Below are 16,944 nucleotides of genomic sequence, written 5' to 3' on the forward strand. Positions count from 1 at the left end.
GAGAAGACTCTTACGAGTCCCCTGGACTGCAAGGAGGTCCAATCAGTCCATCCTAGAGGAAATCAACCCTGAGTGCTCCTTGGAAGGACACATACTGAAGCTGAAGCTCAAATATTTTGTCCACCGAATGCGAAGAGAAAACTCCCTGGAAAAGACCCTGATGCTGGGAAAGACTGAAGGCAAAAGGAGAAGGGGACGGCAGAGGATGAGATGGCTAGATAGCATCACCGATGCAATGAACATGGACTTGAGCGCACTCCAGGAGAGAGCGGAGAACAGGAAGGCCTGGCATGCTATGGTCCATGGGGTCACGAAGAGTCGGACATGACTGAACGACTGAACAACAATGGATAGAATTGGGGTGGGTGGGTTACAGAGTTCTAACCGTCACCATAGTTATGTGCTTTGCTACTGTTCTAAAGTTCTAGTAGCATTTGTTCCCAGATTTTACATTAAATGTACAGTCAGTGAACGATGTACAACAGGGCTTTATAAACAATAAATTAATTTGATCCCTCCTGGTCTGGGCTTTAATGAATTTAAATAATCTGGCTAATGGTAATCAGCTCCTGGCTTGAGTAGTCTCTGGGAGAAGGTGAAGACTAAATGAGATACAATGTCATTCTGTTCTCCTTTCTAGATAAAGTTATCCAGTGACATAAATCAATGGTTGTGTATGCTTCTCAAGTGTCCTTGATTTAGAGATGTTACTGATTTGAACTTAGGTGTGGGTGTGCGTGCGCGTATTTTTCAAGCTGCCCCCTCAGTATCCTTCCAGTGTTCCTGGTTTTTGTCTTACATTGTCTTATATGTTTTCCCTGATTTTCCACCATTGTTGAAGACTTGAGAGATGCAGTTTGGTAGCCATCACAATAAGCAAAAACAGTGGCCTTTTCTTTCCCTGCTTTCACAGAGAGACTCAGTTGCAGTAAGAAATGTTTACAGTTCGTTGATACCAGTCATGTAGAGTGAACTATTATTATATTTTTCTGTTGGGGAAAAATCCATTTTTAGGAATGTGTTTCATAAAATAAATTGAAACATAGTGAATAGATACAGTATAGGTCAATTGTGCAACTGGAACGGATACGATACTAGTCAAATCTAAAATCGAACTTGTAATTATTATTTTTTTAGTTGACTATTCCTAGGAAGCACATATACTTGCATAGCTCTTCAAACATGCTAAAAGTAATGGATTTTATTCAATTGATTTTTACTTTAAATATTTTTATAAGGCCCTTCCACAGAAGTCACCAAGGTGGTGTACAACAAATCAAAATAAAAACAACAATACCATAAATACATATAAAAATAACATAAAAATAAATCCATGCTAAAATATTACCAGTGTAAACCTATGCATCTCTACTCAGATGTAAATCCTGTTGGCTTCAATGGGGCTTACTCCCAGGTAAGTGGGTATAGGATTGCAGCCTAAGACAACATTTCCATTTAAAAAGCCAGATTGTTAACAGTTTTCAGTGCTTAATTTTTTTTTTTAAATCCATACTATGTAAGGGAAGTGTGTGCTACTGAGTTGTCACATCTTTAAATATTTACAAGTGTTCCAGTCAAAATAGTCTCTAAGTGAAGCTTTGCATATCTTTGAATACCATACTACGTATTTTATTTCATTTTATTCCTTATCACATGTTTCAGTTCAGCAACTTTGGGCTATTAGAAAAACATGAGATATTTATAGAGCAAGTAAACATCTTTTTTTGTTTTGTTTACAAACTATAAGACTAACATGCGAAATAAGTTCAATTTTAATTTTAATTTTAATTTCATTTTCATTTATTTTATTTCTATCCTGCCCAGTAGCCAGAGCTCTCTGGTTCCTTCTTCCATGCAATTGCCCAAGACGTTGTGAGATGACATTCATTCATTTATTTATTTATACTTCTGTATCATTTAATATAATAAAATCCCTGATGTGTGGTTCAATATACATATTAAAAACATATTTACAACAGATTAATAAAAACAATTACAATTACAAAGTAGTACAAAGCAATACAAGGAGCAATTAAGATGTATTTATTTTCTTTTAAATGTGATGCTTTAGCCTTGATTAGGACTTCTTTCCTGAAGCTAGACCTACTGTCTTGGAATAAATCCTGTGATATTAATGTGTGTTAGGCAGAAAACGTATTGGCTTTTCTTGTACTATTCCTGGAAGTTGGAGATATAAGCTCTTTGAATCCTGCTGAGGCAAAAAAAAACAACATATAGCCTGAAAAACAGCCTGCCTACAAGGCTTTTGTGCCTAACACTGGATGTAGCTACAAGTACTAAAAGATCAACAACCATTTCTATCTTTGCCCTCTTCTAGAGAATGAAGATTCAACTCAAAGGTCGGAGCATATATCCCAGACAGCTACTACTTCAGAAAGTGATGCCTTGCAGTGCAGGTAGGAAACACATGTGTGATAAAGATCTATGTTAAGTGTTTTTCAAGTGCAAGGAAGTGAAAGAGACTATCTTTCTGTCATACGTTTCTGTGATGGATCCGGCAACCATCTTTCTCCCCTCCAAATAATGTGGAAAATTGAATTTCTGTCAAATGCTTCATTTTAGAGTTTTGTTGGATATTCTGCTGATACCATAAAATGTGGTGGGGGGATGAGACAGTTTGTCCAGATTCAAAAGCAAGCTTAATTATCAACACACAGAATTTTGAATTCTGTATTAGGAACACTGACTTTAAAATCCCTGTTATATGGAATAGCTGTAAGTGGCACCCTGATCCTTTATTGATGGGTTCTGCAATGTACAGACACTGATCTACTGGTGCTTACAATTGTAAGGTCCTATAATATACCTTACTTAAATTTAAAAAAAGACTGGGGGGAATTAAATAGGTCAAACTTTGTTCTCTTTTCTCTTCATTGTGGAAAACAATGTTATTTTTAAAAGCAATCTGAGGTAATCCTGGCATACAAAATCTACAGCACAGAGGAGACAGAAATCACTGCTGCCTCTGTAATTATGTCTCTATCCTGGGATGCTGTGCAGCAGTCCAGTTGATGCCAAATAGGTTTTTGCTTTAATTTCTTTAATTAGCACGAGCTCCAGTTTATTTTCTGCAACACAGCTATGTTTGCTCACTACCACAGGTCTAAATATTAAATGTCTGTGATTCTCTTGATAAAAATCGCTTCGGCTATTGGGCAATATAGAAATCAATAAATGAATAAATAAATCTTTTTTGCCTTTTGTATTTTGGCTTTGATTTCACCATTGGCTGCCAGGTAGCTTCTGGGCACAGTCCAACATATTTTAACTTCAAAGCAAATAGTCTTTCTCCATATGGACCCTCATGGACTTTGATTGTGATAGGAGACCCTGCTGTAAGTGCCATGGCCATTGGAGGCTAGGCAGGTAGCTATGAGGAACAAACTTTCCTCAGTAATTATGCCCATCCTCGGAACTTCCTCTCTAGGGAGCCTCATTAGGCTTGCTTGCTGTTAGCTCTTACTAAGTATCTTTTTTAAAAGACCTTTGGGTAACTTCAGTATACAATAGCAGTGTTTCCATCTTTTTGTGTGTATTTAAGTGTTTCATTTTATGCAGCGGTGAGCAACTTGTGGCCCTTCCATCAGCTCTAGCCAGCATAGCCAGTGGTCTTGGACAATGGGAGTTGTAGACCAAAACATATGGAGGGCCACAAGTTGCTCAGCTCTTATTTAATGTTTCAGGTCTTACTTCATTTTTAATGGTAGTTTGAGCTGTAAGATACCTCGAGGGTCTAGTACACAATGTATAAGATAAATCAGTCTCTTAAACTAAGGAAACAAAAGAGTTATTCAACATAATTAATTTCATGGAAGCCTCCTTTTCTCCCTAAAACTGCAAAGTTGTTAGTATTGGTGTTAAGGGGAAGTTTCCCCAGCCCTGTCTGGAAGGGGTGTCTTGCTACTTGTGAAAAAAAATAAATCTTACAGTTCAGCATGATAACCAGTCTCAAAACAGCTCAGTAAAGTTCCTCTAAAAGCTGGGTACTTGATTCTACAAGGGATGATAGTACACAGAAATGAATTATGATGATGAAGGTCTCTCTAATAGTTTTCTGATTTAAAGCAGCCACAATATAAGAACTGAGTGAGATAACAGAGGTAAAGGGAACACTGGCCATGAATGAAACCATTTGGTGCATACCTGAACTGAGAGGGTGCCTCCAGATGGAGGGCTCCTAGTGCTACAAATTAGAAGGCATTGTGCAGCAATTATTTTTTAATGAATTTCCTTTGTTAAGGAATAATATGTAAGAAGTTGTGAGAAAACACTGGTGGGTTATGAGTGGAAGACTATGACTGTGGACTCCCCATAAAATTCTATGAATGACGCAGGACAATAGTGCTATAAAAGCCTAGTCTGGAAGCACCCCTAATGAATATTGATTATTTAGGGCCTGGGGCTGGTCTGGTTATTTGTTTAAGACCACTGGGTTTTCTCTGCAATAGGAAAAAAAATGAAAAGGCTTTCCTAGTTATATGGAAATAGACTAAACTGGTCAGTTAAACACTTGCATGGTATTGGTTTGGGTTGCCTTTGTAACTGCCCATCAACTCTTAGCAATGCTGTCAAACACAGTACTCAGTCATCTAGCACCAAAGAAGGTGCTCTTCTTGCCTATAAATGCTGTTTGTTGGAGGGAAGTGTGCCATAACCTTATACAGCATAGAAGATTATAATTAGATTATCATTTAAAATTATTTTGAGAAGGTTTTTTGAGAATTATTTTGGCATTTCCAGTTTTAAGGATCTTGCATAGCAGGCCTGGGAAAGACATCTGCCTGCAGCCTTGGAAGATACAGCCAATTAAATCAAAGTAGACAATATTGGTCTAGATGCTCTAATGCCATAATTCAGCTTCATATGTTTAGATGATGCTCAGTGCAATGGTCAGTTTTGGGAGGTAGTTGGCAGGGATGGGGAGCTTGTTGCTATAGTAAGCTCTTAGCAAGCCTCTTGTTGCTAAGCCCTGTGCTGTTTTCTGTAAAATGTATTTGCGTAAGGTATACATTCTCTCTCTCTTTAAAAATGTTCTTTGTGAAAACTGCATTTACAGACGTGGAAACGTTTGAACAAAGCTGTCAAATTACTCTGGCTTATTTTTTTGTCTGGATAAATTAACCCATGGTAGCTAATTCTGCCTAAGTGCTGGGTATGATTAGCTAAAACAAATGTTTACAAGGTAGTCCAGCTATGAAGAGATGGTTGGATGGGCTCAGCTGGGCCGAGTTTCTGCTCCCTAAGGGAGTACAACACAGTAGAATTATTCACTCTAGATCTGGCTTACTTGAGACAGGTTCACCTGGATGTAACAGAAATATACACACTAGAGAAATCCTGTTTCTTCAGGATTTTTCCTGAGCTCCCTTGTAAACTCCTATTTATTTTTCCCCCAATTCATTGGAGTTTCATTTGTACTTCATGCTCGTCAAACATTCTGAACTGATGTGCTGTCTTTCTCTGAGAGGCTGCAGAATGGATCACCTATAAATGCAGATGCTACAAAGGATTCAGGAGGTGCTGATGGTAATCTGGAAGAGCAAGATGTAGCAGGAAAGGAGGAGATCCTAACTGATCAACTCCAGCACCCAAAAGAGGTAGGAGATTTGCCTTTTAGACTATGTCTACATGCCACACCATTGTTGCAATCCTTTGTTTTCAAAGGCATTATTCAGAGACAATATGCTTTGTGATGTTTGTTTGAGATACTGTTCGTAGTACATGTGTACTTCCTATTAAGATTATTAAGCAGTTCTCTGTACTTCAATGTGTTAGGTTTCTTTTAACCACATCAAATTTGTGCATCACAAGACACAAAGTATTTTTGGACATTGTTAACTTTGCTGGTGTATGCAAAATCCTTAAACATTTTAAAACATGGGATGGAGGAAAACCTTGAAAAGACATCTATGTGGTTTTGCAACATGTGAAGGTGACATTAGACAGTATAATGAAATTGCAAAGAGGGGTCAGCATGATTGGGGTTTTTTTAATGCAAATTTAAAAAGCTGTGATGGGGGAAGAGGTAGGGGAAGGCAACGATTAGATGGAAGGAGTTGTGAAACATTTGTCCGGACAACCACAGTTATCATTAAGGGGCATCTTGAATTAAAATGCAGGGTATAAGTACATTGATATAATGTAGCACCTTAGCAATATATAAAATAAGATACAATGCTGCTGGAGTCCTTTCTATTGATCATTGAGCCTACACCTGACATGTTGAATGCAATACTTACAATAAATTGGTTGGCTTTTGATTCTCCACAAAAAGTGAGAATAGAATTGAAAATCAAACTTTTAAAAATATTATTCTATACTTTTTTTAAGGCTTTAAGGCAGTTTCTTTATTTCCGGCTTTTTCCTCAGCTAAGGCTGTTAAATGTCAGGTGTGAAATTTTGGCTCCATGCTTCAGGGAGTTCTTAAAAGAACTAAATATAGATGTATTTTTAATAGCAGGGTGGTATTATCCTAGTTTTTGCTATATGTTTTGTCATGATTCAACTACTGGATAATTTCTATATACATAACCTGCTTTCTGTTTGAGAGCTCCAAGGTTGAGGTTGGGACAATTTTGATAGTCTTTATTAGCCTATATAGTAACCCCCCCCCAAGCCCTAAAGTACTGAGACAACCACTGTACTTGCTGCCTAATTTCACCACAGGTCCCTTGCCCACCTCCTCTCCTATGTACTGTGGTTAGCAAGACTCTACTACACCACAACAGGTGGGAGAAGAGGGTGGGCATGAGGACTAGTGGAGGTATGTAGAGGGAGGCATAGTACCTGCATCTTGTTTTGTCTTAGTGAGCTTTTAAAGACACACACACACAATCTCCTGGCAACCTAGTCCCTACCCTCTGAGAATTTCCATGTTTGTCAGTGTGTGAACTAGAAACTGTGCATCAACAGATAAAAATTAAGCAATAAAATATAGGTTAAAATTTAGTGATTAAAACAATATAGAAAGAGAAGCTGGATATTGCTGTTGGATGATATTTAAGAAGCTTGTGTTATCTATTTAGGAGTCCATAGTGCAGATGACAAAGTATCCTGCCCTACAAGGACCAGGTGATATAGTCATGATACAGTCTGAATACACAGGCGCAGTGGATGTCCTTTCAGCAGAGCTGGAAACTACAGATCTACTGGGTGAACAGAAGAAAGGTAAGGACTAAGATTGCATTGCTGTCTCTAGGTATGGATCAGTAGCCAGAGTTCTGTGCATATTTGTGACATTGGTGCTTTTCTGTCATATATGGTATGCTAAGTCTTGTAGGCAATAATGAAACTGACATACAGATGAACAGAATAGGAGAATGGGAGTTGAGATTCTTGATCCATCCATCCATTCAATTAAAATTTATCCAGTCATTTGTAAATTTTGGTGTGCAGTAATTCCTATCCTGTGATGGGTCACTTTCTGAGTCTTCTTCTCTACTTTATATTCCTTCTCAAGCTGTAATAGCATTTTGTGCTTCTTGTAATGTACATGACTAGAGCACCATGACAGAATTAGAAATCCACAAGGAAGCAGTGAAGTTGAGACAAGATACAAATAGTTCTCAGATGTTGTCATGTTATCTTTTTAACTGTTTAATCCTGGGGACAAAGTTCTCCAAAACTATGTTTCTCTGGTGATGTTTTTTCAGAACAGAAGATAATTTAAAACAAACCTTTCAGCAATGCAAATTGGTTCAATCCACATTGTGATGACCATAGAATAGTAGGGTTGGAAGGGGCCTACAAGACCATCGAGTCCAACCCCCATTTAATGCACAGTCACCAATTCAGTCTCAGCAGCTTTTCTGTGGCAAGCTAGATGTATAGTGAGCTCTAGTTTGGATATGCTGTTAAGCAGTTGTACAACTGTTTAATTGTGGGATAGACTGCAGTATGTATTGAATTAACCATATTAAAAGAGTAGTGTCAATCAGCCCAAAGTAAAGTTGGGACGGGGCATAGGGATGACAAGGAAGAAAAATAGCCGTCCTTAGTTTTGAGAACTTTGCTAGCGTAAGGAGAGAGAGGAACTATTATTCTTCCTTTTGAAAGGTGGCAGCCATATGATTAGAATGCCCAGTCCTATTAAGGAATAACCCCTCCCCCTGCTGATCACAAGACAGTAATGTCATCCTTGTTTCTTTCAGCTCGGCCACCTCCTCTGATTCCACCAACTACTTGGACAAGCTCTAAGATAAGGGAGTTCAAATCAAAGATGGCAAAGGAGAAGAATACCCGAATGGTAGTGAAACGGGGTGAAGTGTTAACAGTTCGGGTGCCAACCCACCCTGATGGAAAGCGTGTCTGTTGGGAGTTTGCCACAGAAGATTATGACATTGGCTTTGGGGTCTATTTTGATTGGACTACCATTACTAGCACTGCCATTACTGTGCAGGTCAGTGAATCAAGTGATGAAGAAGATGAAGAGGAAGAGTTTGAAGGTCAGTGCACAACTGGACAAGGAGCACAGCAGTTGCTTTGATACAGCGTAGTTGCCTGATACTCTGGTATCTCAATGTAGTTCACTGAGTGTATATTTCAGTGTAGTTTATTCATATTATTCAAACCTCAGTTACGTTTCTCCAGTTGTGGAGTCCCAGATGAAGTCACCAAGACCACTTAGTTCTTTTATTTCTATTTATTTAGAAATGTATATCCTGCCATACTCATTATGGCTGAGGTGGCTCACAAAGTCAAAACATAAAACATGTTAACATTATCTAAAATCAACATCAGGGTTAAACAACCAAACAAAACCTGGTAGATCAGTGACAATGCCACTTGACAGCTTTCTAGACAGTTCTTTTAAACTTGCTTTTTCCTCAGGAATTTAGAATGACTTACGTATGGTTCCTACATTGTCTCTCAAGCACTCACAACTGCTTTAGTTTTAGTGGCAGAACTGTGTCACATATTTTCAGAACATTCTCTGTGCCACTGACAGGAAAATTTAAAAACAACTCTAGTAATAAAACTTCAACAACCTTGTTAAAAACCCTTGCCAGGCTTGCTGGAACAAACAGGCTTTGTATTTCTTCCTTGAAACCAGCAAGGATCTTCTTTTAACTAGGGAGTGAATTTCATAGATTTGGGTCTACTGCAGAAATGGCCTCACTCTGTTCTTGTTTCCTTTGCTTAGATGAAGACTAACACTATAACAACTATTAGTGCGCTATTTTATTTTATTTATTTATTTCATTTCTATACTGCCCAATAGCTGAAGCTCTTTTTAACTCCCAGGTTATGATGCTGTTCATGTATCTTCATCTATTCTGGGAATGATATATAACTAGGCCGTATGTCAGGGGAGGGCAGCCTGCATGCCTAGTCCGACCTGTGCTGGGACCAAATCCAGCCTGTGGAGGGTTGAGCAATCATGCAAACTTGAAAAAGAATGTATAATAAAAACGATGTTTATAGATTCAGTAGATAATCTAAACGTTCCAGTTGTAAATGGGTGAGCAGTAAGACTGGTCTTTCTTTTTAAGTGACACTAATTGTCATGTGATAAGGATTGGAGTGTTGGTTTTCAAATAGATACTTTGTTGAGATGTGGAGCTTCATTTGCATTGCCATCAGCAGATGCTGTGACAGTTATGGGCTGGTACATGGTTTTCTTCATGTTGGCTTCTTTACTCAGTCTTGCCTTGCCTGAGTCTTTATGTTCTCCTTCTGCAGGCTGCTTTAGCTGATGGATATATTGTGCATTTTTCTTCTTAGGACCTATTCCTGTTGGTGATGTGGAAAGGGGCTCCAAAAGCTATTTACGAAACCGTTATGGGGAGATCATGCCTGTCTACCGAAGGGACAGCCACCGGGAAGTGCAAGTAGGCAGCCACGATTATCCAGGCGAAGGCATCTACTTGCTCAAATTTGACAATTCATACTCCCTCCTACGCAACAAGATTCTCTTCTTCCATGTCTACTACACCAGCTAAAGAAGTAAATAGGTTTTGGAAAGGGTAGGACATAAGGCACCGAAGAAAGCTACCTGCCAAGACTAGTATAACAGGTACTACCTGATGGCTAAATCTTGTACCCATCTCTATGCTTATGTGCAGATGACCTCTTTCTACTCTGTCCTGCTGTTAAGGTGGTGCAAGTGATCACTGGCAGCTTCACTTTGTTTATGCAGACACCAAGCAGGGATTTTAGCTACAGCAAGCAAATCATTGGACACAAGGTTCAAGTGTCTATTTTTCTTTCTATTGCACTTACACAAACTGAAGTTGAAATTTTCTTTTTGGGTAAATATATTACTACCTTCTACCCTGCTGGCTGCAAATGATCACTAGGATCGACTGCCAAAGCAGCCTGTAGAATTCTGTCTAGAACTGCACTGTTACTGTGATGTGGTGCACTGCCACTTGCTTGGTTTCTGGGAATCTTGTGAAATGGAATGTAAATATGCCATCCAGGTCACTGGCAGCCTGTCTCCTCTCTTCTGGCTCCAACAACTGTAGCATGTTCAGTGCAAGGCACAGCTGGTATTCAATTGCTGGTATACATATTTGGATTTCACAGCTTGGCTGAAAAGAGCCCAAAATGCATGCATTCTGTCTCTCTAAGGGAGCAAAACAACTATGGAAGAGAGGAGGATAAACCAAATCATTCTTGTTATGGAGAATGGTTAAGAAAGTCATCGCCAACAAAGGCATCCCCCTTTCCCTCCCACACACCTGTTGGGGCATAATGTGTGTCAGTTGGTGTTTTGCATGAATTCAGTGTAGCTGAAGACAGGGGTGTCAAACTCAAATTAGTTGGCATGCCCAGTTCCTCATTAATTGGATGCCCAGAGGCCATGCTTCTTCTTAAGCAAAAAAGTCACCTTCAGTGGAAACAAAATATTATAAATGTCACCTCAATTGGACACTAAAACTGAAACAATCAGTTATCTGCAGCTCTTTTCTAACATATTTAGAGCCTGAAAATGATAATTTAGTTGTTGTCCTTGTGTGTTTTTGCTGAGGTATGCCTGGTGTCCCCCGGAGCAAACATTTCCAGCCACATGTCGACTGGTTATATACAGGCATATGAGCACCCAACTCCTACAGCCACCCACACCCACACATGAGATAATAGTGACAGAAATGCAGTGCTGAGGCATGCAGTAGCAAACACTAGCAAGTCAGCCCCTTTGCTGTATCATGGGCATTGACCTCCTAGCCCTGATGATTATTCAGTAATTTGTGTGAAGCGTGGTATGCTGTAATGCCTACGAAGGGCCTGATAAGGTCCCTGGGCCTTATTTTTGACATCCCTAGTTTAAGATCTCAGGTCTTTAAACAGTCAGTAAGAGCATCTTTCCATGCATACCTGTAGTTATTTGGACTTCAGAGGCCATTGCCAATCTCGAATACAGTATAAGAAGCACAGCTAACTGTTCCATTTCAGAAGTTGGTAATTGCGTCACCTCTCATTCGCAGCTCAGGTCTTATAGGGTGCCTAAGTGTGTTTCATGTCTCTGCAGCAAAGGACTTATAAATGTACATATTAATATTTCAGATGCAAATTTGACTATGCCTTTTAAAACAGCTGCTGCTTGTGATGTTTGTCTGATGTGTTTGCTTGGCGCTTTGCATGATTGCAGCAAACGCTCATGGTATGTAGTAGATTTTTGGAAACCTTCCCAGTGGGATGCCCTTCTTGATGCAGGTTTAATGATAGAGATATAAAGCCAAAGAATACACCTTCCAAACAGGCAGGATAATTCTCTAACTATGCCATATTAAGTGCTTTGCCAAGCGAGGGAAATTATATAGCTAGAAAAGCAAATAACGTAGAGAGAGACTATTGTTTCCAGTTATCCTTTTTACCAGACCAAAGACTCAGGGAGTAAAAACCTACGTCTTTCAAACTCTGGGAAGGAGAACCGATAAACAAGTGCTTCTGCTAACTTAAAAGAGGGAGTCAGGTACAGCTACCCCCTACCCATTTTGTTTTTATTCAAGCTGAGATTGGAGGAATGGAGAAACATTTGAGCCACTCCAGACCAATAGCATGAAAAGCACAGCGTTTACAAGACACAACGTTTGCCTGGTTGGGGACAGGAATGGCAGGCATTCCAGTCGCAACACAAATGGCTCTTCTGGCTTAAAAGGCAGTGTATGTGTTTTGTTTCTCCATAAATGACCTGGACAGCAGCTGCTTCTTGAAGGTGAAATTATAAAGCCAAAACAGAGGACTCTGTATGTTTTCTGATTGTATAGCCTTTTGGACAGCTTTTTAAAGACTCTCATACCTCTAAACATTATTTATAGCACTGTTATTTATTTTTGTTTGAGCATTTTCCCCCTCTTGACTTCCCACACTGTACGGAATGCACACAGCCCACTATATATTTGCCCATTTTCAACAGAAGGGCCTTGCTTGATTTGAGGCTTAGAAAATGATAAAGATGGATGTTTGCCTTACCTAAGGTTCTGACTGAAGAGGAAACATAAAAAGAAAAGTTGTGTATATCACATATTCAAGTTAGTTCAAAGTTTGTTCGTTCTTAATTAGAGTTCTCTTAAGGACTGGTTTCTTTTTTGTCTCCTGAGTAATATTAACATCGCTCCACAGCAAAACAAACCTGTATGTTCTTTAGCCCACAATGTCTGCCAGAGGTGTGCTAGATCAAGTTAATTGTTTCTGAAATTGTACTACATTTTCTACCTATAAATATAGAAAGCAGGGCCTCCTTCATAGCTGGAAATAGTTTTTGGAAAAGATAAGGTGGAGCGAGTTAAAACTTGCAATATCTTTCAGCTGAGCAAGGCCTTGCATGTTTTCCTTTCCACAGTGTATTTAATGACAAATTGGTTTCAACTCTGTTCTTGTTGAATTAATTTTAAAGCTGACTCTTTTTCAAGCACATCACAAATTTTTGAAATTTGAAATAGTTTTTGAAGATGAATCCCAGGGCATATTATTAAAGGGGATGGGTTGTGCTCTGAATAGGTCTTTTTTGCAGAGCATAGCTCATGATTTGCATCTACTGATGGATCAAAGTGCAAGCATTCCTTCTCTGAAGGAACTCAAGTAGAGTGCATGTATGTATGTATGTATAATATATGTGTGTGGGGTTTGGTGATCTATCCAAATACTGGCCAGGGCTTGCTCAGATCTGCTCAGCTATAGTGCTAGATCATAATGTGTCAATAGTCTGTTTTCACACCATGTAGAAGTTAGAGCAGTAAAAATCTGCATGCGCTTCTTGGATCACAGACCTAAAATCCATGGAGACCTGTAATCTTGACACTAATGAATTCTGTGGGCAACATCTAGGACAAACACACATCCTTGTCTGGACTCGAGTAACTTTTCAACATTATATGTACATTGTTGTAGAATGAGCTAGCAATGCAATTTCAGGTATCAGGAGAGATCAGACTGGAGGTTGAAAGATGGGTAGAATTTGCCTAAAATACATCATTATATGAGTACCTCATAATTGACACACCTTGACACCTGCCTCACTTGTTCTGTATGATGTATGCGAAGCAACTGGATACTTCAGCCACTTTCATAGGGCACTGTACAGAATAAACTTTACTGAATTAGAATGGAAAACATGTAGCAATTAAAGGTGGGGACCCCTGTCATGTCCAACACTCAACTTGTAATCTCAGGGATTGAGACCTGGTTAAATTCTGAAAAAGGTTTTTTAGTGTGTTTTGCAACTCTTCACAGCCTAGTTTCTTTTTATTTTGCTTCTGCCTCTTACAAAAAGGCATAAATTATGAACATATACAATCCATATATTTATTGTTTTAATCAAGCACAATTTGGTAATTTTCTGTATTCTTGCCCTTTGTACTACAAAGAAGTGTAGTAGACAGATGATTATCTGGGGCTAATAATTTTTACTGAACCCTTAATGCTAGTTGAGGGAAGTTAAAGCTGTCTTGTTTATCTCCTTAACTGCAATGCAATTGCCAGGAAACTGATTCATTAAGAGATGTGTGATATAAACCTAAGGCTGCAATCCTGTACAAATGTACCTGGGAGTAAGTCCCATTGAACCTAATGGGACTTACTTCTGCGTAGACATGTACAGGACTGCACTATAAATCTCTTAGCACCCTTTGGGGGTAGTTCACAGGGGAGAAATGACCTCTTCCCCTGACTTCTTCCTGTATATCTTGTTTGGACCAGAAGACAGTGTCAATCTACAGTGCGCCATCCTCTAACCCTCAGCACCATGGTGCTCTCCGGAAAATTGGTGGGACATCCATTCTATTTCATCTTAAAGCATGCTATGACCTTAAGTGGCCATTTTTATTGGTTATCTTGCTACTGCCTGTGAATAAGGGAAAGTCCTGTCAAGCAAACTGTGTATTTGTTCTTTTAAAATACACAAGCAGGCTCAAAATACTGAGCCACCTTAAGAAGAAAGCATGACAAAAGTTTGGGAATTCTTGGTCTTGATCAAAGATCACTTATGAAATAGATGACCAAGTGAATAGTATTAGTAAAGATCCATACAACCTCTCTTTTGTTAGTTCATTGTGTCATCAGATGGCTCAAGGAGGTTGCTGTGATTTTGGAGTAATCCCCATTGATCTCTGTGGGACCTATTTCTGTGTGGGGCCATATGAAGGTATAAAAACTGCTACATTAGAACAGTGGTATGAAACATACTGGCTAGGATCTGAAGGGGCTGTGCTAGCCTAGTGAGAATTCTTGAACACCATAGTCCCGTACCATATCAAAAGTTATATAAAGGTGCCTTATTTGGACTTGAACTGCTGGTCCATCTAGCCCAGTACAGTCTGTTCCGAATGGCATCAGCTCCCTGAGGTACTGGGCAAAGTTTTTTCCCAGCCTTGCTACCTGCTATCTTTTAACTGCAGATAGCAGGGACTGATTTTTTTTTTGCCACTGAGATATGACCCCTTCCAACTGTCCAGAAACCCCCTACATTTAAAGTGTTGTTTGCCAGGAAGAAACACAAGCCCAGTGCCTGATACACAATGTAGCTGTGTGCTTTGGAGTCTGGCTGATACGCCAGCTGTGGAGTTATCTATCCCTATACCACTAGAATACATCAATATAAATATTTTAGAATTGGGGCAACATCAAAAAGAAGAGGCTTATCCGTCCCAGATCTCAGCTTATGTTTAACAGATCAGAGTCTTGTCAAGTTGGCCATAAAGAAGGAAAATCACAGAGCAAGTTTCATGATGATGTATCAACTCACAGTAAAAATGCTGAAAGTGAGCTTTTTGAGTTACACTGAACTCTCCTCCCAGAGTACAATTTTTTTTCCCCATCAGCAGGAAGAATTAATTGGATACAACTCCCAACTCCATGAATATTGATGCTAATTTGAGTATTCTTTGAAATAAAGTTGTTTTTTAAACAGTTATTGAAATACATGTGGGTTTCATTTTGAATATTTAGGCCTGAATAAAACTTTTGTATAATTCAAAAGCTTGCTTCCAACACTTTAAATGTGTAGTTGGCATCACCAGCTAGGAGCTGGCTGACTTTCGGTGTCATTGGGCTGGTTTGTACAACATGGCTGGCTTACCGTGGGTTATTTAATCTGTGATGAGCCACGGTGCATATCAGGCACCATATTGAATATGCAACCCTGAACAGGGGTTATTGTGTCATGGGAACCCAGCCACCGAGGGTTATTTGAGGGTTAAAAACCCTTGCATAACTCTGCAACAAACTGAGGGTTACATGAGGGCTGTTGAACCTTCAAATAACCATTGGTGGCTGGGTTCACGTGACAGGGCAAGCTTAGGTTTGCATATTCAAAATGGTGCCTGTCCCATGTCATGGGTTAAACAACCCCTGATGAGCCCAGCATGTCATGCAAACTGGGTCATTGTTAACAATTAATGGGCTTTGGGGCAACCCAGACACAGGGAGGCTAGGTTTTATTGAATATAGTAGACCTTAATCCTGACTACGCATGCATAAGACTGAGCTGCAAAAGTTTTTAGCAGTATCATTAGTCCAGATGAAATGAATAGATTTTTATCTGAAATGACCAGCCTCTAGCTACAACATGCCCTCCAGTCAGAATGCCAGCTTGATGCTCTTTTTCTGTCGCTTTCAGAATTTTTGTCTGTGATCTGTGTAATATTTTTTTTCTTAGTAATTTTGTGCACAAATATGCTGCTCGTATCCTCCCAACCCTTTTTTTTAAAAACTGAGAGGGTACTTTAATAAGTTGTGGCACTGAATCATATGTTCTGGTACTAGCTAGATAAAGTCTTTCTATCACATTTGCTGTTTCTTTCAGAACTTGGTTAATGTCTGTTATATTGTGTGAAGTAGTTGTTTTGTGACAGTGTGTTTCTTTTAAAAAATTATTTCATTAAACATTTTCATCATACAGCTGAGGCACTTTGTCTTTACTTACTCTTACGAGTCCCCTGGACTGCAAGGAGGACAAATCAGTCAATCCTAAAGGAAATCAACCCTGAGTGCTCATTGGAAGGACAGATACTGAAGCTGAAGCTCAACTATTTTGGCCACCTAATGCGAAGAGAAAACTCTCTGGAAAAGACCCTGATGCTGGGAAAGACCGAAGGCAAAAGGAGAAGGGGCTGGCAGAGGATGAGATTGCTAGATAGCATCACTGATGCAATGAATATGGACTTGAGCACGCTCTGGGAGAGAGCGCAGGACAGGAAGGCCTGGCGTGCTATGGTCCATGGGGTCATGAAGAGTCGGACACGACTGAACAACAACAAAGGGAGCACTCTTGTGGGTGAAGTTCTTAATACCAAAGCTTTTGAGCTTTTTCAGATACTTATGAAGTGCAGAGATAAAGATAATATTGGTTTGGGCTTTTTTCTACGGTGAAAGGTGACAAAGGTTCAGTCCCTGATATCTCCAGTTAAAAGAATTGTATATGAGAGGGACTTCTGCTTGACACCTTAGAGAGCTACTGCCCAGTCAGACTGTACTGGGCTA

General features: G+C 39.4%; 1 protein-coding gene across 1 annotated transcript in view; it reads left to right on the forward strand.

Moving 5' to 3' along the window:
- Positions 1 to 16,359, forward strand: part of TMED8 (transmembrane p24 trafficking protein family member 8) — a 30,746-nt gene extending 14,387 nt beyond the window's left edge. The window contains exons 2-6 of the mRNA XM_084841664.1: positions 2,339 to 2,417; positions 5,489 to 5,618; positions 7,047 to 7,188; positions 8,172 to 8,465; positions 9,745 to 16,359. Of these exons, the coding sequence (XP_084697790.1) occupies positions 2,339 to 2,417; positions 5,489 to 5,618; positions 7,047 to 7,188; positions 8,172 to 8,465; positions 9,745 to 9,962 (863 nt within the window). The 3' untranslated portion in view covers positions 9,963 to 16,359. The remainder of the gene's footprint in view (positions 1 to 2,338; positions 2,418 to 5,488; positions 5,619 to 7,046; positions 7,189 to 8,171; positions 8,466 to 9,744) is intronic.
- The last annotated feature ends 585 nt before the right edge of the window (positions 16,360 to 16,944 follow it).

This window comes from Heloderma suspectum, chromosome 1 (genome assembly GCF_057233095.1).
Source record: "Heloderma suspectum isolate Gila_16-S chromosome 1, 16-S_ref, whole genome shotgun sequence".
In the NCBI taxonomy this organism is placed as follows: Eukaryota; Metazoa; Chordata; class Lepidosauria; order Squamata; family Helodermatidae; genus Heloderma; species Heloderma suspectum.